Genomic DNA, 22328 nt, shown 5'->3' on the forward strand with positions numbered 1-22328 from the left:
CCTTGTAGGATATTTAGCAGCATTCCTGGCCTCCGTCTACTACCCGCCAATGGCGCACCCCAGTCCCGGCAATCAGAGATGTCTCCAGACATGGCCACGTGTCCCATGGGGGGAAGAAGATCATCATTGAAAGCCACTGATGAAGAGCAAAGGGATCCCTGTAGCCCTGTCTGCAGCCCATAAGAAAGGAAAGCTCGGTGCCAACTCAGGCTTGTTCTCAGCCCGGGCTCCATGGCTCCTGCCATCTGGAGCCAGCCAACTTCGGAGTCACGTAGGCAGCCCGCCCTCTGCGGGGAGGGGGGGCCCCTTTCTGTGCCCGCACCCCCGCATACCTGCCCATCTCTCAGCCCCTCCTGCCATTCCTGCTTTCACCTGTGACGAGCCTTCCTCTTTCAAAACTCTGCTCATCTGATAAGGTTCAGTGCCACCTTCTCACTGAAACCTTTGATCCCTCAACCCCTCCAATCAGAATTCACTTCTCCTTCACTATGTCTATAAAATCTGCGTCTCTCATTACACCCCCCGCCGCCGGCGCCTCCTTACGGGGGAGTGCTGTAGGTCTCCTGCTGGGTCACAGGGTCTCCGACGGGAGGGGCGCGCAGCACCCTGGACAGCACCCAGAGCAGCGCTGCCCCCGCCCCCCACCCAGTGCACAGCAGGTCTGCAATCAGGCTCAGCGAATCCTCGGGGTTCTCAGGGAAGCTTGGCTTGGAACAGCACGCGCGCGCGCACACGCGCACACACACACACACACACACACACACACACACACGCGCGCGCGCGCGCGCGCGCGCACGCGCCTGTGATTTCAACCACACAACCCAGCAGCGCAGCACTGCGGGCCTAGCAGGGACCCAAGGGATCGTCGGACCCAACTCCTCACTTTAGAGGTGAGGAAGCCAAAGCTGGCAGTAGGGGACGGGTCTGAGGGTCTGCGGTGGGCCGATGGCTGTGGCCCCTAGAGCCCAGGTCCCCTGACGCCCTCCCACTTGCCACACGACCCTCTGCCTTCCGGGCAGAGAGTGATGACGCAGTAACCCAGGAAGACCCGCTGTGGGCAGGAGGAGAAGAAGGATCGTAACGAGTTTGCTAATGACCACTTCCTGTCTGCAGCAGCCCAGCTTCAGATGATAATGTTCCCTAGGCCACAGATGAACTAATTTATCTACGGAAACACAGGAAGCATTCCTCTCACTAAGTCATGGAGACAATGATTTCTGGTTATATGAATACAAAAATATTTACCAAGCAAGGAGAAAATTAGAGCAATTACTGTCCATACGTAGCCCCACAAATCCCCACTGGCTAAAATGATGTAGATATTTTAGGAAACAGTCCTTCTTCACTTTCCTTCTACTTACTGCGTATGTAAGCTTGAATACGAGGGAGTCTCATATCTCGTCTATTTGTATCTGCTCTAGCTCTTTTTAATCAATAACCAAGTCAGCTTTTTAAAATCAATAACCAAGCATCCTCTCTATGAACAAGGTAATAATCAACCTGACAGATAATTTCTCATGAGCTGACTTATTCAAACAAATAATTACATTTGGCAAAAAATAAATAAAATTGCCCTCATTTTCTGTTGTTTCCAGGCAAGTGGTAATCTGCAAGACCGGTTTTTCCATTAGGAAAATATTGCAGTGCGTATAATTGAGGTGGTACCCAAATTCAAGGAAAGCAGCATCAGGAAAGAGTGATCAGTCCAAACTCCTCAGTCAAATGGCCTCTTCTTCCCGGTACCCCATCATGGTAAACATTTCTCTAAACATGTCTCCAGAGAATCACAAATATGACAACAGCAACGACCTCCTTTGCCACTTCTCAACTCCTGCCCCTCTCCCAGCTAGGGCTGCCTAAGACTTGGGGAGGAGGTGGCGTGTGAGACGCTGCCTGGATGGGTATTCGCTCTAACCAGCAGTCAGCTACGAAAGCCGACAGCACACCCAGCCTGGGCTAGGACTCTGTGATGCTACCGAGGCCACCAAGCCAGGCCAAGCCCTTGGGGATCAGGAAAAGCCCAGAGGAGGAGGACATAGCGCTGCCCGGGGCACCGATTCTGGCCTGGAGAGGCTTCGTGAGGACCACGGGGTCTGAGCCAGGCATTACAGGCTGAAAAGCTGTGGGAGGCAAAAATCAGAGGTAAAGGCACACCAAGCAGAAGCCATCACATAAGCAAAGGCGGGAAGATGGGAAAACGAAGGATGGGGTGGGGAACAGTCAGCCTGGATCCAAGCAAGAAGGTCTGGGGAGAAGCAGCAGAAACTCAGGAACTAGCAGAAGCTGACCCGAAGCTGCAGGGCAGAGAGCCACACCCAGGAGAAGCCTGCCCTTGCTCCTGTACAGAGCCGCTGGAGGCCACGGCCAAGCTGGGTGGGGGCCAGAACATCACTGATCTAACCGTCCAGGTGCCACTGAGGACACGTGTCAAACTCAGTGAACAAGTAAGTGTCAAGCTCCTTGCTCTCAACCAAAATGAAAACATAGCAAGTACTTTGTACTTCCCAGATCCTCACCCACAGGTCAGACTCATTCTAAATCAATCCAGCAAACCGAAGAATGATCACGCATTCTTCGGTACGCTACTCTATTTTTCAAGAAGGTACCTGTTCTACGAAAACCCAAGAGAGACACAAATCAAAACCAAAAAAAAAAAAAAAAAAAAGGAAGCAAAAAACAGTGCCTTTTTTTCTAACCTTACAGTAACAACAGGAATAGATTCACGTTTCAAAAACCAAAATGAATCAGGCTATGAACTCCTCAGTATCCTGACCCACAGGGGTTTCTTTCAACTAAAAATACAGACAGTTTTTCAGTGTCAGGCCGGTCAAAGCAGCTCATCAGTGGATTAATCCTTCGTAGCAAAGAGTCAGCCGTAGGGAGGTTGTAGGGAAGGCCCTGCACACACCGTCCACGGGAGCGAGGCCGGGAGAATCCCTCAGGGGCAACTCGGGAATATCGGCCAAACCTGTCCATGCGCCCGGCCTCTGACCAGCAATTCTACTTCTGAGTGTCCACCTTTCGGTGACCCTTTCCAGTTAAGTGTTGTAACTTCTTATTTATATGCTCATGATACATAATAAGCACTTTCTGTAAACGCTTATTGCATCATTGTTGGAAAGAGTGAAAAACTGGAAACTATCTACAGTGTTCACCAACAGAGGACTAGTTAAATGCAGGATCGTTTATCCATAGCATGGAATTTTGTACCACAGTTAGGAAGAATGAAGTAAACCTTACACGTAATGAAACAGAAGAATATATTAATAAATAGTCGTGCAAATGAATTTTCAGTACAGACAGAACCAAACTGGTCACCACAGTTCCACTTGTAGAGAATGTACTTGTAGCCTGTAACTTGTAGCTTGATGGCAGGCCAGGAGGAAGATGTGACCTTTGTACTTTTATATTCTCTCATTTCTCTTATTTTCTTTTAAGGAACATGTATTACTTTTACAATTTCTTAAAGAAGAAATCTAGAAAAGAGAGGTCAAACCAATAAGCTAGGCATCTAAGAAGTCAGAAGCTTTGAATCCACCAGGACAGAAAGTCCTCCCAGGCACCTCACCACCCCCTCCCCCCAGCCTGGAGCATGAGGTCCAGGAGGCCAGAGGACTCAATAAATGCTGGATAAATGAATGGGTAAGGAGCAGAGAAGTGTACTTCATTCACTTGTGCCCAGGGTACTGGCAACTGTCACCACTCCCACCGTCACCACCACCGTGGGCCACAGGTGCGAACACCATGGCGGAGTCCCACAGCCCAAGGCACCTCCCGGGCCTAACTAACTGGAGGACACAGAGCAGTGCAGGGAGAGGCTTCGCTTATGTGGGAGACCCTAGTCCACAGAAAGATGGAGAAAGTGGGACTAAGCACCTGCCGATGTGGCGGAGGGGGAAACCCCAAGGGGTCTGAACCCTGGAGACAAACCAGAGCAGAAGCACTGGACTTGGGGCTGGGCCGACCAGGGTTTCAGTGAGTTCTGCCCGTTAGCAGCTATGGGAATTTGGACCAATTGTTTTAACTCTCTCAGCTTAGAAATGATGCTATTTGCTTCTCGGAACTACTATGAGAATTAAGTGAAGTGACACACGTATCCGACACACGAGAGCAACTCAAGATCTACCCTCCCACCCTGCCGTCCCAGGTACAGCCCCGCAGCAGAGCAGTCCCCGGACCAGGTGGACAGGATGTGCACTGCTGGCTGGCCCACAAAACCTGCTTGGAATCTGGACCTTTTTCAGCCTAAAATAACTCCCTTGGTCTACATCAGACTACCATGTCCTGACCTCACTATCTGTGCCATCCCTCAGTATGAAGTGACCCTCAGCCCATCCCCTAAGGCTGCCACCGTCTTCCTCCTGTGTCAATTTTCAATACCCAGACCACTTCCTTTCTTGCCTTTTGGTACTGAATTCAAAATTTGAGGTTAGCAGGATTCACCATGAGCTCAGGACCCTCCCTGGCTGAGGGGCGCTGTCTTTGTAAGTCAGCCCAGCAGCCAACGTTCACAGTGCCGCGTGGATGCTGGCTGTGGACTTACTGGCTCACTTTATGGTATAGCTTGGCGATGCCCTGGTGGGTCCAATCCTTCCCAAGGGTGGGCAAAATGTGGCCAAGAGTGTCTGATCTAAATAAAAACAGAGACAAGAAAAATAAAGTTAAAAGGGCATCACAAAAGGGAAAAAAAAAGTCACTGATTCATCACACCACACATGCCTCATTAAAAAATGCAAATGGGATACATGACGTGCTCTCCGGAAAGAAACACCAAAACTGAGCAACAACGTCAGGGAGCCGCTATCCCAGAGGGAAGCGACCCCCGAGCCCCCACAGCAGCTGTTTACTCCAAGGAGCTACGGCTCCACGAGCAGCACCGATGGCCCCAGAAACTGAACTGCACGAGCCCCCCGAGGCCCCAGAAAGAGGACACGCGGGCTCCAGGCCCGGGGCTCCCCCGGCCCCGAGTCAGAGGACCCACCTGGTGATGGTCCCGTCGATGTCGGAGATGATGACCTTGTCGTCCCAGTCCCACAGGTAGATGGTGCCTTCACAGCGGCACGTGCCCTGGTACTGCGTGGTGACGCTGAACACCACGTCATTGGGGCCGTTCTTCAACTTCAGGCTTTTCTGAAAGACGTGAACTCTGTGTCCGCTGGAGGGCAAGGCCACCCTAGGCCACCGTACAATTCTTTCCCTGTCCTGCTCTCGAGGAGGACGGTTCTTTCCAGGACTTGGGCAACCTGAACCCCAGTCCCCCTCGCAGGCCCCGTGCAGCCCGGCTCATCCACGTCCCCCGGGGGCAGTGACCGCCTCTGGAGGTCACCACAGGAAATCACAATTTCAGACTGGACGCACTTACTAGGCCACGGCTGAGTATGAAGGGCCATGACTGGGGAGACGAAGCCAAGTCGGGTGTGGAAATACAGTTCCTGAACAGCCACGGGCACTGATTATTCACGCACGCGAACTGCAGGAAGGCAGTCTCAGTGATCAGGCACAGCTCACATCCAGAAGCACAGAGGCCAGACCCCAGGAAGGCACACCAGATTCAGAAGGCAGGTCTGAATCTCTGCGCCAGGGCCCTCGAGTGCAAGCCAGCTGGCGGCTGAAGTCCAGGTCGCCCCCAGTGTCGCTGGCTGCGGCCACCTGCCACGCAGCTGCTGCACTGGGACTGCTGGCTGCAGGGTGTCCGGCCTGCCCACTCTCTTTTCCCATTAAACACTGTCACGACTAAGGCTGACCCCCACAAACTCTCAGGACAACGGCAGAGCACAGATACCTGCTCACTGTCTGCTCGTAGGAAACAGGGTCCACGAAGGAAGGGCCTGACTAAAACTGGTGGTACAGCCACACAGAAGAGGACACTGTGATCAGGATGGCCCCCTGCTACCTGAAGCTCTCTGAATCCCATCACAAGTGCTCCATTCCCCCCAACTCAGAAGATGCAGTTGACTTAACAAACATCTCTGGAGAAGCGGAAACAGCCCTGTGAGATTTTGGTCCATCAGTCGTTTACACCTCAGGATAAATTCACACCCTCAGGCCACCTTCCTCCAACACTTGAGGACAGGGGCCCCCAGGGCAGCGTCAGGGCAGACACAAGGGAAGTGATGCCAAGGAGCCTGCCTGGACAGGAGGTGACATGGTGCGTGAACAGGAGGCACCCAAAGAGGGACGTGAGGTTGCAGAGGGCGGCAGGCACCCGAACAGAGAAGGTGTTGGGAAGAAACGGGAGCCAGAGTGCGGGGGCGACGCCCGGACCGGAGAACCGCCTGCATCCGGGTGGCCGTGGCTGGACCAGAGCCTGCAACACGGTGGTGGGGACAGGACACTCACCAGCTGCTCTGACGTGAGGCGCAGGGTCTTCTTGTAGCTGACACTGGAGAGCAGGGGGAGGTGGCCTGTGCTGGGCGGCTGGGCGGCCGCGTGCTCCTCATCACTGGAGGATGACTCATGCTTTACTCTGGAACACACAGTGATGTAACCGCCAATTAGGAAGTGCATCTGGGCAGCCATTAAAAATGCATTAGGCCGGGATCGATGATGGAGTCCATCGGGTTTCTCCCGGTGCCGTCTCCGGGGTGGGTCGCTCACCAGATGCCGTCACTAATCCCATTCATGCGGCTCCTGCATTATTCACCGGGGCTGCCTCTCCCCATTCACGTCCCTGTTATCATCACTCAGTTTTAACCCAAGAGGCTCCCCCTCCTGACCAGCGGGGTTAAGCTCCCTCCTGGCCTCAGAGGAGGCTCACGTGCCCCCTCTTCCCCGTCCCAGGCTGCAGGCCAAGCACGAGGAGCCCAAATTTTCTACACATCCAAGCGGATCCGTTCCCTGTATACACCGCTCCAAATGCACAATTCCAAATAACAGGGACACTCTAGGCTTTACAAACAGGAGCCCGGGGAGCCAAGGAAGACGCCCGGTCCTCCCCAGAACCCCAGGCAGGCTGCCCCAGGAGCAAGAGCTGCACCTTATTCACGGGCACAGCATCCAGCGCTCCGAGCGCGTCTAGACTTCTCCACGTGGTGGGGGCTGGGAGGTGCGGGGTGGGGGGGAAGCAGGCTCGCGTTCTCTAAACAGTTCACATAAAGCATGTCAGCAATTAGCTGTCCCCTTCACTCTGGCGAAGTCCCCAGCCCAGCAGTACTAGACCTGCTTCCCAGCACCACTTTCTCTAAAAATGCCTGAACGCCGTTCGAAGTGCTTCATAAACGTTCGCCAGGCTAAACGGAGGGAGCTGAGCAGCCCCGGGGCAGGCCCGGCCCGACTCCCCAGGCGACTCCCCAGGCGCGCCTCCCCGCAACGCTTCCCGCTCAGCGCATCCCTTTATGCCAGACGCGCGCACACGGGGCTCCACCTTATCTCTGTGTCTGGGGGAGCTCCCACCTCGTCCTCCTGCCCCTTGTCTTCCCCCTCACCCCCCTTCCCTTCCCCCTCACCCCCCTTCCCTCCCACCAGTAAATGATCAGCTATCTCCTCTGCAGCCTGCTGCTGTCTTGCCCCATGTGCCTGTTCCAGAAGCGGTCCCTACAACCCAATGCTGCCTCGAACTAGGGCAGGCGAGAGGGAAGACCCCGCTACACGGCACCCAGTTTCTGTGCTCTTTCTACTGGCTGTTTCCACGCCCAGAACGAGCCACCCCCTCCCCAGGCCCCTGCTCCTGGGCCCTACGAGGGGAGGCCTGCGGGCTGCGGGCTGGTGGACTGGAGCTCACGTCACCAATGCTTCTGGGCTCCGTGCCAGGCGTGGAGGATACAGCAAACAGCCTGGCCCCTGCACCCCGGGGCTTTTTGTCTAACCAATCACAACACAGCAGGACAAGTGAGACACCAGGAAGGCAGTGGATGTCCTGAGAGCGGCTAGACCAGAGGCCCAGGAGCTGTACAGAGTAATCTGGGCTGGAGTCAGGCTTGGTCATCACAGGGACACAGCCCTGGTGAACGAGTCATGGGCACAGGTGACTATGTCCACGGAGACAGAGCACACAGCCTAGAATCCTGGTTGGTCCATGGTGGGGATAAGCTGGGGGCGGGTTCTAGGTGGAGGGGAGACCTGAGAAGCCCGGGTTTGAAACCCAGGAATTTCAGGCTGTGTTAATCCGCTCAGACTATTTTCTTTCAGACTTGATTTCCTCATCTTAAAGTGCAAGGGAGCAAACGGCATCCCACCCTCCAAGAGATCCCAGATGCGGGCAGGTAACAGACAGAAAGAAGTAGACCGGGAGACGTGAGTCCCAGGAAAGACTTCACAACCACAGAATTCCTCTCTGGGCCTCAGTGGCTCTTCTGTAAAATGACACAAAAGTCCCTTCCCCTGCCAACCCCAGCCGATCCTACAAACAACCTGATCCTTCTGAAGCAACAACCTAGAGGTTTTCAGACAGACGGGTACATGTGGTCCTAGAGTCGAGGAGCCTGACCAGTGCCTGGGTGCGAATCTGGGAGATGAAGCTACAGGCCCCTCACTGAATCAGAAAATGCAAACTGGAGGGAGGGAAATGAGTTCCAAATGTGAACCGAAGCTCTCAGCGACAACGGACTGACGTGAGCCTCTGCTGGTGGAATGCGGAAGCAAGGCGGAAGACCTCTTATCTCCATCTGCTGCTTTAAAACAAAACCCAAAACCCCTAGATCGGTGCAGCACACCCCGTTTGAGGGAGCACATAAAGGAAAACACAAATACAGAGACTGAAACGGGAGCTGCACGTCTCAGCTGGTGGTGCCGGCTCAGGGCGAGGGCACAGTCACCCGTGGACTTGGCTGTCCATGGCCCTGCCCCCGACTCCTGCAACGGCGACTCCAGTCCTTAATGTCACCGGCTTTGCAGCGTCTGCAAGAAGCGACAGAACAAAACAAAAGGGCTCATCTCACTTGAGCGCCTGCGTTCAGCCGAGGAGCTGTGAACAACACTGAAGCTCGCACTTGTCAGGGTACAGTTTTCCATGGTATTTTAATGACTTGCATGGTGACAAGCTGTTTGCTCAATTATGAGACTTCAGGGACCGTTCTGTCAATCACATGTCTGTCAATTAGGAAAGCATGCCAACACTTTTTTCAGTCAACTGCATGAATCTAATTAGGAGACTAGGATGCCAGTGAAAATGAAAAGATGTACACCGCTCAGAACTTTACACGAAGACTTTTCAAAATCTCAAATCCTTTTCGCGAGAGTCAATTCTTCATCTTTCAGGTTTCGTAAAGAAATGTAGCATGACTGACTCAGGGTGGTCAACAGTCAAACTATTCCTATCTAACTGGGCAAAGCACTTCTGTCAACATTTGAGTAGGATCACATCAGATACTAAGAAAATCCAAAACGCTTCAAAAGAACTGGGTCAGCCCATGTTCCAACCTGGGAAGAGCTGCAGACGCACCCTGCTGCCCACCCCCACAACCCTCGGCCCACCCCGTGGCCTCCGGGAGCCGGCACGCCACTGGAAAGGAGAAGAATACAGACCCTGGACCAGCCGCTATCGTGTTCCGTCCCTTCGAAACCTCTCCGAGCCCCTGGCCGCCTCCCCCAGGTCTCACACTGGTATATCACAGGCTGGATTTGGCAGACATCCTGTGTTTGGCCCCTACTGTGGAGCATAATTTTACAGCATTTGCAGCTGCACGGTTCGGATGAGCCTGTGTCCTCCAGGTCACCACAGAGCCACCCTGCTAACTGCAGGCACAACCCGTGTGGCCTTGTTGGGTTTTACGCTCTGGACCTCCTTTCTCATGAAGCTGCTGTGACGATTAGATGAGCAAACATCTGCGGTGTGGGTGTCACCCTTGTGCCCGTTTCACAGATGAAGGAGGAGACACCACGGGGCAGATGAATTCGCCAAAGATCACAGAGCAAGGTGACAAAGTCCCAGCTCATGCTGCTTCTTCTGCTTGGAAATTACTGCAGGACAGAGGGGTTCTCAAAAAGAGTCCCAGGAGAGCAGGGCATTTCCAGGGCAGCCAAACTGCCAGTTTAAACTGCTTAGGACAGAAACGTGGCTTCTTTGCTTGTGTCTCCTTCCCTGGCTGCTCTGGGCACGGACATCATTCTTGTTCCTTTGCTCAGATACAGAAAGGAGTTTGCCCAAAGCCAGGACTCCCAGCCAGATCTGCCTGACCCTGAAGTCTGCCGTATACTGCCTGCCGCAGCAAGCACCTGCTTACCCAAAACCCCACTGGCTTCTATCCTAAGTGCCTCCTGCACCCCCTCAGGAATGCACATCCGTAGCCCAAGCTCCACCTGCCTTCTCCCTTCCAAGCTCACTCAAGGCACATTCAAAATTCCAGGTCGGGAAGGTATCCAGATAACCGTGCTAAAAAGCCCCTCCCCAGAGAATAAGCCAGAGACGGAGGATGAAGAACAGAAAAGATACACATAAGCTCTTCAATCCTACTCCCTTCTCCAGTGCAGACCAGCAACGGGGCAGGTGGGAAGGAGCAGTGCCAGGGCAACACCAGGGGGAACAGAAAGGGTGTCCTCTGATAGCATCTCAGCCTAGAGCCGGCCCCGCCACGTAGAGTTCTATCAGGTCCTGCACAGTCTTTTCCACAGAGGACAATAAAGAAATCAGATTGTTTCCTACTTGACACCTACATGGGTTTCTATTTCCAACAATGAATTCTAGAATTAAAATAGTTGAAGACACAGAGCTATGGCCAGGAATCCATGGACTTGAAATCTAAGCCCGCCTTCCCTATGAAACAACGTATAGGGAAAATCTCATCAGTTCAGAAATAGCACATTTAAGACATGCCTGCTCTATATCAGGCAGTGGCTTGGCCTCCAAGCTATTAAAGGATGGAGATGTGCATCTTGCCTTCAATGAATATGTTAGCATCTTCTGCCTGCTAAGTAAGAAACGCAATCCTGGGTTTCTTAAGCACAGGAATACCATAAGGGCAAGGTCATATGTCAGGTTATTATATTGGCTCTGGCCACTCAGTGTCAACATGTAATAACACCATCAAATTAGTGGGTGATGGCACTGCCCTCAGAGTAATTATCCTCAAATCCCATACAAGTAGGCTACCCTGAGGACAAAACATGACTAATATGGAACTGCATTATCAAAATCTCATATCTCCTGGGCTTCCCTGGTGGTGCAGCGATTAAGAATACTGCTGCCAATGCAGGGGACACGGGTTCGAACCCTGGGCCGGGAAGATCCACGCATGCCACAGAGCAACTAAGCCCGTGCACCACAACTCCTGAGCCTGTGCTCTAGAGCCCGTGAGCCACAACTACTGAGCCCGTGTGCCGCAACTACTGAAGCCCACGTGCCGACAGCCCGTGCTCCACAACAAGAGAAGCCACCACACTGAGAAGCCCGCGCACCGCAGTGAAGAGTAGCCCCTGCTCTCCGCAACTAGAGAAAGCATGTGCGCAGCAACAAAGACCCCCTGCAGCCAAAAATAAATACATAATAAAATAAATCTTTAAAAACAAAACAAACTCTAATGTCTCCTATGCCAAGTTAATATGAACCCCTATCAATACTCAGAAGACCATCAATATAACTCCTGGTAAGTATCCAAACTATAGAGAAAGGCGAGCTGCTTCGGAGGGAAACTAGTTTTCACATCACTGATGATGCCGTCACCCACCCTCCTCACCATCATTTACCACGACCCCCACCACCGCCACCACTGCTGTGCCCGAGGGCTGCACGTGCCAAGACCACGAGGAGTGCTCCTCACATGATCTCATGGAAGCCTCACATTTACTTTGGAAATTCAGTATCTAAGGAACAAACGCTTCCATCTGCTTCGTGGCAACCTCAGTGTAAGTAAGCTGCTCCAAGTCACTGTGTCAATGACAAAGCCAGGCCTGGGCCCCCAGTCTGAAACCCAGGTCCGTCTAGGTCCAAGACTCAGGCTATTCGGTGAACCCGATCACCGTCTGCTGGCCATGTGCCTTGACCCTGGACACAGAAAGGAGCCACGACACCCCGAGACGACTGGCGCCGTACCTGGTGGCCATGCCCAGCTGCGAGGGCTGCTCCCCGGTGCTGTGGCTCTTTCCCGCCAGGCACTGCTCTGGCTTACTCTCCTGCAGAGAAAAAAGACGGAGAATCACGGACACACCAAAGGGAGCCGACCTACACAACCGCAGGTGTTCTGTGATGGGCTCCCCAAAGAACAGGGCAGGGCCCCAATGCCTTTCCCAGTGGCACATCCTCCCCAGGGACGGTGAGTCCTAGCTAGTCCTTTGCTTAGAAGTCTACAATTAAGCTGAGAAATATTTGTGACAAAAATAAGTCTGTTTTCCATAAGTGTTTGTGGCACCAAACCAAACTCCATAATCACTGTAGCTTATGCAAATGCTTTATCAAGGGCTGCTTGGATACGCGAGGGCTTTCAAAATATTTTCTTATAATTGCTGATAGAAATGCCTGAAAATATTTTCACACCATATTTTGCTTGAGAAAAACATGGACGCATTCTCTTTCTTCATACTGCATGCTCTTAATAGAAGATGCTCCTTTGATGCACTGGAAAGAGCTTTGGAATTCTAAGAGCTCTGGGCCCCATCCTGCTTCTCTAGCTTAGGAACCTCGGGTACATCGTGGAAACTTTTGGAGCCTTGTGTCCTCACCGGCAACACAGGGGTGATGATATGCATCTCCTAACGCTGCCATGAGGACCATGGAGACACTGCACATAAACACAGAGCCTGGCCCACAGCAGGCAAGGGCGGAGGAAGACATCCGCTAGCCCCACAGACATCACAAGAAGTCATCAGAGGCCAGACAGATGTGTCAAAGGACAAAGGATTTACAATCAAATGTCATGATCTGTGGTCATCTGGTCAGGAGGTACGTTGATGTTTTTAATACAAATAAAGAAAATAGGTGACAGAAATAATACAACAGGGTGACCAGCTTAACATATGATGGGTGCAAGCTACTTTCAAATATTCTTTAGCTTTTTATAAACACACAAATAACTGATGTGAGAGCAGGCCCAGCAATGTTTAATCTATCTACTGAGGCAGGTAACTTAGCTGCCACTGTTAACAATTCTTTATTAGACTAGTTCAAAATCTGTATCTATCTGAAATATATTTCAGTTTTTTAAGAGATATTTCATAACTCTTCCTTATTTCATGCCAGCATTCTCCTCAATTCCAACTCCTGCGGCTCTGGATACTCTGCAAAAAATAGGTCTCTGAAATAGCCTTCTGCCTAAATTCTAGAACATTCTGGTCTCTAGTAAGAGAATCAGAACGGACCCTTATGCTTTAAGTCTCCTAAAGTAAAGCATATGCTTGCTCTGACGTGTTTATACCCCTGGGAGCTAATGGGACAGTCAGTAAAGCTGAGGCATGCTAACAGAAAATGCCTGATAACAGTTTTATCTTGATAAAACCCTTCCGACAGACTCTTTCACTTTGAACTGATGAAATACATAAACTGAGCTCCTGGGATTTTTTTACTCTTATAATAACCAACTTGACTGTTGTCCTTGGGGTTTCTTCATGCTATGTTCCAAAAGTATAATCAGAATTCCCTCAAATATCTGCCGAACCCCTGCTCTGGGTCCAATACGGGTGCTCGGGAGACCACAGGGATCAAAGCCACACGTGGTCTCTGCCTTCATGGAGCTTAGGGTAGGGTCTGGAGGGGAAAGGGGTGTTAAACTGTCACACTAATCAGCATCTAATTATAAACAGTGAGAAAACCTGTGAAAGAAACATTCCCAGGCAGGGCTATGAGAGCGGAGAACAGCAGCCCAGACTACTCTGCCAAGAAAGGGCCACTTGAGATGCTAGTTAATTAAGTGAAGAGGGACCAGAGGGGTCCTAAGAACACCAGGCAGAGAAAATAACACATGCAAAGGTCCTGGGGTAGAATGTACTTTCAGCCAGTGACACCCAAGCACAGAGGGCAGGGGGAGAATGGCAAAAGATGAGGCTCTACAGGGAGGCAGGGGCTAGGCTACACGAGTCCTGCAGACCACGTTAAGGATGTTGGTCTTAATTATAAGAGCCCCGGGAACCCATTAAAAGCTTTTAAGCAGGAAGGAATACGTTGGACCATTATACTAAATAGACCAGTGCAACTACAGAGAATGAGGAAGAGAGGGCAAGAATGGATACAAATAGACCATTTGGAAGCAATCCTAGGAGAGAAGATGGCAGCCTAGATTCGTGGGGGCGGAGCTAGAGAGAACTGGAAAATCTGAGCAGTAGGTAGGATGGGAAACTGATGGGAGGAGTGAGGGAAGAGGAAGCACCAGCCTACAGATGGACGGGGGTGCCATTTCTGACCGTGGTGCAACAAAGGAAGAACTCTCGAGAGAACCATCGGTTCGACTTAGCAATGACGAGCCTCAAGTGCTTGAAGCGTCCACGGGGAGACGCTTAGCTAGTGGCTGTTTGATAAACAGACGTGGAGTACAAGACAACGTCTTCTTTGTTAATAAAAACGGCGTCATCGCGTGGGCGTGGGTGAGGCTGCCTAGGGAAAAACAGGCAGTCGAAGCAGAAGAGAAGGCCCTGAGACAACCCTCGAGGACCCACTTATAAAGGGGCTGAACCAGAGGAGGAACAGCCCCGGGGGAGGTGGGGGGAGAGGCCAGGTGGGCACACCGGCATGGAAGCCAAGCAAAGAAAGTGCTTCCAGAAATAGGTTGCGAGGTTGGCAAAGATCTGAAAAAAATAATAGGCGTTTCTAGAGGTGGAAACCAAAGCCAACGAAGGGAAATGACTAACGGGAAGGAGTCTATGCTGTAAGTCTACCTCATTAAAACCGGTCTCACCAGCAACAGGAGGACATTTAACTCAACGAAAAATTCTGTTGTAAACATCAGGTTGAATCTCTTCCTTTTACAGATGAAGACGCGTTGCAGAGCGGGAGGGACCTGACAGCGATCTCCAGGCTGAGAGGCAACAGAGCCAGGAGGTGCCGCCAAGTCCGCTCACCCCTCCGGGCCCTTCTCCATCCCCCTGCATTTGGTGCTGCCTTTGCCTACTTTGTGGCAGGCCTGATTCTTGCACACTCACGGTGATGGCTTCTCTCACTGACACATGCGCATGAGGACAAACTCCACTACACAAAACCAAAATTCGCTGAGCCAAGTAGAAACACTCTTATTTTCCAGGCTTACCTCTTTGATTGTGGTGTTTCTTCCTCTCCAGGAAAACCACCATCTTCCTCCCTTTCTGGGCATCTTATCCCTCATGATAGATTCCACCGTGGCCTGTTTTAAATGGATGGTAACATAAATAATGGAACCAAAAAAAGATCAACTTAGCACTTTCAAACCAAAAGACACGCACATGCAAATAAAAGTAAGATTAAAAAAAAAAATCAGAGAAAACACAACATACTATTTGTGGATCAAAAATTTTCAAGAAGCAAAACCTAATGGCGTCCAAAATTACATTAAGGTAACTTAAGCATGAAGACTTAAGAAGATGTTAAAGGAATAAACAAACAACAAATAAAATACAACACAACAACAACAGAAAAAGAAAGCATTGAAAATCATTAGTGATTAGTCAGACCAGAAGTTTTCAAATTAAAGTGGTTTACTGATTAAGATACTGTTATTCTCAATAAGATGATTATAAAATAAAAAAATGAAATGATTAACATGGGGCATAGGGTAAACAGTTTTAAACAAAAGGTAAAATGCATATGATCTTTTTAGTAAATATAAATTTCCAAATTTTCGTAATCTGGAATACTAATAGATGCATTTGATTTAAAAGTTCAAGTATTAAAAAGAAAATTGATACTCTTGCCCTAAATAAATGCAAGTTGAGTAGGAGGAGATTAAATGTTAATTAATAATTTTTTGTCAATCAACTGTAGTTTAATAAAATAAATTTTTAAAAAATAATAATTCTCTACATATTTCCAAAGAACAAAATAGCCATCTTGAGGCGTCTTCCAGTACCAAGCTAGATGTACCTAATTTTCCTTCCTTGGTTTAACAAACTATCTGATAGCTGATACCTCAGCTAGTAATGAAAGAAAGATTTAAGTCTTTCAACCGAACAAGTTGCAGGTAAGTGGGAAGATAAATAATTCATATTTAGCCTGAAGTGTGCCTCTTTTCATCATTTTAAAATCCCTACCTGACACAAAAGAAAACCTGAATACACCAAAAAGCAAATCATGCATACCCAATTCACAAATAGGACAGTTCATAAAGATGTCATTTACCCCATTCCTCCTATTTCATCCGTAAATATAACAAAAATCCAATTTAAAAAACCAACAGGATTATTTTCAAACCTAGACACACTGATTCTAAAGTCCATTTATAAAACAAACAAAAATCTCCAAGAAAACTCAGAATCATAAGTAGGCACGAGCTTTAACAAAATTTACTTTATTAAAATACATTTAACAGCTACAGTATTTAAAAGAATACAGTGTTGGGACAGGAATAAACACATTGATGGAACAGAAAACAAAGTCCAGAAATAAATCTAAACTCACAGAGGAAGGTGGTGTATGATAAAGTTGTAAGTGCCTATCAGTGGGAGAAAGAGTTACACAGTGGGAGGTACTGGGATACTTAGGTAGCTATGCCAGACCCTCTCAGTTGCCTCCCTGGGTGAACCACCCCCTTTCTTTTTTGCCAGCACGGCCAACACTCTGCTCGAGAATCCGACTACACTGTACGCGATGTTCCAGGAAGGCAGGCTCGACTCCAGGGGAGGAAATGCGATTGGTCTGCGCACTCATGGCCAGTCCACTGTGTTGCCAACAACTGGCTTGGAGGTGATCACGTGACCAAGCTGTGGCCAATGAACGTGAGATGCCTGCCTCTATCCTTCCTATTTCGGATGTGGCTGTACAAGGAGATGATGGGTTAAACAGTCATCTTGGGATCATAAAGGCGAAGCCAAGAAAATCAGAGAAGCTCACCCAGATTCATCACACCTGAAACTACCAACCTCGAAGACTCTTATTATGTCAGATAATACACCCCTATTATTTTAGCCACTTGAAGTCATTCTGTTTCCTACAACCAAAGCATCCCAATTCAATAACCAGCTGAAGAAAAAAAAAAAAAAAACTGATTTGGTTCCTGATACCTCACTTGTGACTCTCAAAATAAATTCTGGACAGAGCAAAGATTTAAGAAAGTACTAAAAGAAAAGACAGGACGTATTTTCACAAGTTTTGGAAATGGGAAGCAGGGCCATTTTAAGTGTGATACAAAACCCAGCAGCCACAAAAGAAAAGACTGACAAATTCTACATATAAAAATAAATCCTATAACAGACAAACAACAAAAACAGAATCCAAAAAGTTACTGGCAACCTGTAAAAAGATTTAGAACGCCTACCACAAAGACTAATTTCTTTAAGTTCAGGAGTCATTTTTTTTCTGTGAACTACAGCCTTTACAACTAAATTCCTATTGTATTGGTCTTTCTTCTTATTAATTTGTAAGAGCTGAGACACGTAACATAAAAATTTGTCCTGGGCCATCAACACTGTGCAGAATCTGCCGAGGACAAAACCCACTCTGGAGAACGTGCCCTCAGGCCAGTCCACAAAGAATACTCACAGATAAGGCACCACCAAGGACAAGGTCACAGTCCCAAAGTACGCACACACGCAATCACAAAGGAGACAGCGGGGACTCAACGAAGTCGGATTAGACCTTCAGGAACCTCAGACATGAGAACTACCTGATAGACCACAACACCCACAGCAGCACAAAACACTTCCTAGGAGTATCAAGGATGCAAGTGTGACACGTGGCCTCTGCAGTAAAAAGAATGTAGCATTCGGCAGAAAGACCTAATACCGGAAAACGGTCAATTCCGGCAAGGCCCGGGGAACCGGCAGGGTGAGGATGTGGGCACAGCAGGCCGCAGCAGTGCATCTGCTTCTCACCCTGCCTCTTCCCTGCAGCTGCTCACCTGCGCTCAGGTGCAGCTACGAGCTGCCCAGAACCTGCATGTGCTCCTCCTCGGCCAGTCGGCCCAGGGCCTGCTTCCCGGCTGAGGGATGCCTCATGCTAACGTTGGCACTTGGTATCTGGTACGGCGCCTCCCTGCACCCAAGCCTGCCGCCTGCTCCCACCCTTCACCCTTCTCCCCTCATCGCCCTTGGGCTCAGACGTCGGCATCCATCTGCTCTGCCCCCACTGTGTCCCTGGCGCAGCAGGTGCGGGGACAGGAATCCTGGAGGCAGGGCTTGGACCAGCACTGCCTCCTCCATTGGGAGGTTCTGCCTTGATGAGATTAGGGGGAAGGACCTTCAAGGTGCAAGAGAGGACTTCCTTGGTAGTGCAGTGGTTAAGAATCCGCCTGCCAGTGCAGGGGACACAGGTTCAATCCCTGGTCCAGGAAGATCCCACATGTTGCAGAGCAACTAAGCCCATGTGCCACAACTACTGAGCCTGCGCTCCAGAGCCTGCAAGCCACAACTGCTGAGCCTGTGTGCCATAACTACTGAAGCCTGCGCACCTAGAGCCCGTGCTCCACAACAAGAGAAGCCGCCGCAATGAGAAGCCTGTGCACCACAACGAAGAGTAGCCCCCGCTCACCACAACTAGAGAAAGCCCATACACAGCAAAGAAGGTCCAATGCAGCCAGTAAAGAAATTAAAACAAAAAACAAAAAAAGGTGCAAGAGAGACCCTGACGTTTACACCCATGAACTTCCCAACAGCATGGTGTAATTAACCTCGTGGTTTCTAAGATAAAGGCGCGATTCCAGCCCCCGATCCACCAGCCATCAGTTCCGGCCCCTATTCTTCTTCACGTTGAAGCTCACCTTTGGCAACGGCTTCTGGAAGGCCTGCATCGCCAGGAGCAGAGGTGCCGCTGTCGTCCAGTTATAGTACCTGACACGGAACAATGGAAAGACGTCAGAAGACCAAGATTCAGACTGAGAATCCCATGCCCTGAGACGTGGTCATGGAAGGTTCTGGAACTCCAGCTGGGTCCTTAAAGAGCCTAATACTGTGGTCAACACCCCAGGCCGGCCCCCACATGCCCCGCCCTGGCAGGAGACCCTCCTCCATCCAAATTCAGAGCAGCCACGCCGGGGGGGCCAAGCGGCCACCATGGCAGCAGGACAGATGACGTGACGGGTGACCTAGTGGCCCACTGAGAGCAGCCCCTGCCCCGCTGCGCATCAAGCCACCGACATGCTGGGGCACTTCGTGCCACAGTTCCAACATCTGTGGCTTCCCCTTAGAGAGAAAAGTTTGCCAACCGTCTGTAAAAACACATGCACACCCCTTGACCCCAGACAATGAAACTTTCAAGGGGTGTGTGCACGGTCTACTGTGTGACACTCGTGCACCATACGGGCCGAGCCCCAGAGGCCAGGGCTGTGACGTCACACCTCCGATCATAAAACCTGCTGCAGGTGAACGTAAACCCCACAATATCCAGTTACATAAATGCTGTAACTATAGAGTAACGCTGTATCTTGCCAATAGTGAAGAGACAATAATAGATTTTTAACAGACTTAATTTTATATATTTCTAAGGGTTATTGTCCATGTCTCTACAGTTGAGAAACTAAAGCTGAGACGTTATCACACAACAGCTGCTATGACGTTTGGTGGGAACTTACTTATTCCCGATCTTCACCACCAGATTGGGGTCGTCAATGAGGGCAGGGTTGTCCGCAAACTGCTGATATGACACGGCTTGTTCCAAAAACGCATCTGTGAAAGCAAGTGTAGGGGAAAAGGGGAAAATATAAGGAAAATTTGGTTCAAAAACCAGGCTTGTTTTTCACTCACTCATATTCACAGGTATTTTCTGAGCATCGATGCATTCCAGCTGTGCAGGTGATCCTATAAAATCTGTTTGTAAAGGGGGTTTCAGTCAGTTTTGAGGGCCACGTCGGCACATAACTGAAGGGAGGTGGGGGCAGTCGGAGGATGGGCCAAGTGTAGCCTCAAGCAGGGCACACACGTGTACGTGGGGGCAGGCGTGTGGGGAGTACAGTAAACACGCAGAACCACGTGAACGGGGAGCAGGGCTCGAGGTCTGGCCACGCGGGTTTAAGTCACGGTCACTGGCGTGACCTTAGGCAAGTGATTCACCTGCCCAGGGCTCAGTTCCCTCACCCGTGACGTGGGGAGAGGAACCCCACCCACCTCCTCGGTGGTCATGAGGATGGACAAAGTCACAAACGAAAGTGTGGCGACCTGCCCAAGGCAGATGGGAGAGACTAGGACTCATCAGCTGGAATGGCTGACTGCATCGATTGGGGGTCTTGGGGCCACCTCACCACATAACTGGCATGAGACACCGGGAAGCCACTGTCACACATGGGGGGGGACTATGAACTAATTCATCACCTAAGCCAACCCCGAGACACCCTTCAGGCGCAGCAGGGAGGCGTCCCAGGACTTGCTCAGACATCCCGCCCCCCTCCAGCATTTCTGCGCACTTTCACTTGCAACACACTGTGTTCTCCCAGTGTTGCCGCTGCCGCCCTGGGACACCCCCGCAGGACGGGCACACGCTGTGCTCAGCAAACACGCCTGACAACTAGTGACCCCAGCGGCCTCGTGGTCGCCTGGAGCCACACGTGACCCACAGAACCCTGAGGTCAGCCAGCCGCCAGGCAGCAACGTCTGGGCCTGAGCAACAGCGGGTCACGTGCGCTCCTCGCATGGCGCCAGAGAAGCTCGCTGGTGACCTGAGCTCATTCCCGGAGCCCAGGCTTCAGGCTGTTCCGGCCGGCAGCCACCAGGGGGCGCTCCTGGCCTGAGGACCGGCCCTGGTGGTACCTTTGGTGATCTCCCTGTTGTCACTGAGGCCCCCGCACAGGGAGATGGCGATGGACGGCAGGTCCCTCAGGCCGTCCGAGGTGCTCTCCACGCCACTGTCCACGCCAGAGCTGCCCACGGACTGCGGGGACTGGTTGGCTGAGCGGGCCCCATTGTCGTTGGCGTGTTTTGTGAGCCCAGAAGGGTCTCCGCTGGAAGGAGAAGAGCGAAAGGGGCTGTGAGATTTCCCTCACTTCGGGTCTCACACGGACATCAAGGGACTCTGGCAACCAGAGGAGCAAATGATTTCATCCCAGGACAGCCCTTCAGTAAGGCACCATGACAGAGACACACAGGTTAAATGAATGACCTTAGGAGAGAAAACAATCATCTTTAGCCTCTACACCTCCCTGCATCCTCCCCCAGACGCACTCTGTCACACCCTCCGAGGAGTTGGCCCTCCCTGCAAATCTCGGGAGAACTGAAGATGGGCCCCTAACGGCCCCAGGAGACTCTCCCCTGGGGAGGGACAGGGCCATAGAGCTGTCCGCTCTTTGCCACTGATTTGGGATGCAGGCCACTGACCACAGCAACGTCACCCTGGTGTCATCAGGGAGATGGCCTCGTGCCTGTGTTCCCGCTCAGAACTCAGCCCCAGGGGACACACCCACACACTCCATCTACAGAGACCGTCCACTGCTTTTACTGCTTGCTTCTCAGAGTAAAACATGAGCCTAGCCTCCTGCAGCCTTTTCTTACTTTCTAATCAAATGTAAGGACTTCAGGATTAATATTCAGGTTACAAAAACTGATATGAAGAACAAAAGGAACTTTTACTTTTTGGGAAAATACAGGGCAGCGACTTCAGGATCCATGTCTGTGAGGTCATCCAAGTAGACGCCGTCGGCACCCAGGTGTCTGCTTCGTTTGTCTGAAAGAGCAAACGGGTCAAATCAGAGCACCGCTCTCCCGGAAACAACCTCACGGACGTCAGAGTGTCTCTAGAAAGGGCACTGGGGCACAGGGTGCAGATTTACTCAGAAGTGGCCAAACTGGCAAGAAGCCCAAGAGCTAGACGTCAGCAGTACAGCATCGCTGTCGTCGGCCGACGGCCCAGGTTCACGTGCGGCTCACACGCTCCCCAGCCGTGTGGCCTGGGCAGGTCACGGAACTTCACTGCGCCTCAACTCCCCAGCTGGGACGGGCCTGAGAGGTCCTAAGCACTCAACACATCGACACGATTCCCGTTATTATTATTATTATTGGTAGTAATGCTATTGGGTTTGTTATTATTTTTACTAAACAATAACGCTTTCATTAAGCACTTCCCCATCAATACTCTGACACACGACACCCTAAACAGCGCACCGACGGCCCCCAGGTACCATGACTGCAGCCCTCCAGTTTACTTCCGCCAGAGAATTACATCACACAAACCTAGAACAGGGCACAAAGGCACACGGCTAACAGAGAGACTTAATATCGTTGCTCCAGACAGGCAACCAGGGGGACATTCAACCACCTGTGAGTAGCCCCCACTATGTGCAACCCCTATGCTAAGTACCAAGGAAAGAGGTAAACAGACCAACAAGATGCGTCACCTCACAGAGCACGTATGTTCTAGT

The 22328-nt window shown here is 50.9% G+C and overlaps 1 protein-coding gene across 2 annotated transcripts in view; it reads right to left on the minus strand.

Moving 5' to 3' along the window:
* Positions 1-22328, minus strand: part of LPIN1 (lipin 1) — a 50394-nt gene that overhangs the window by 12721 nt on the left and 15345 nt on the right. For both annotated transcript variants that reach the window (XM_057742506.1, XM_057742505.1), the window contains 9 exons: positions 21541-21634; positions 20725-20915; positions 19554-19647; positions 18744-18813; positions 15105-15197; positions 11966-12045; positions 6340-6466; positions 4982-5130; positions 4544-4630 (listed from right to left, as the gene is read on the minus strand). In XM_057742506.1, coding sequence (XP_057598489.1) covers positions 4544-4630; positions 4982-5130; positions 6340-6466; positions 11966-12045; positions 15105-15197; positions 18744-18813; positions 19554-19647; positions 20725-20915; positions 21541-21634 — 985 coding nt within the window. The remainder of the gene's footprint in view (positions 1-4543; positions 4631-4981; positions 5131-6339; positions 6467-11965; positions 12046-15104; positions 15198-18743; positions 18814-19553; positions 19648-20724; positions 20916-21540; positions 21635-22328) is intronic.

The sequence above is a fragment of the Hippopotamus amphibius genome, chromosome 7 (genome assembly GCF_030028045.1).
Source record: "Hippopotamus amphibius kiboko isolate mHipAmp2 chromosome 7, mHipAmp2.hap2, whole genome shotgun sequence".
NCBI classification, from domain to species: domain Eukaryota; kingdom Metazoa; phylum Chordata; class Mammalia; order Artiodactyla; family Hippopotamidae; genus Hippopotamus; species Hippopotamus amphibius.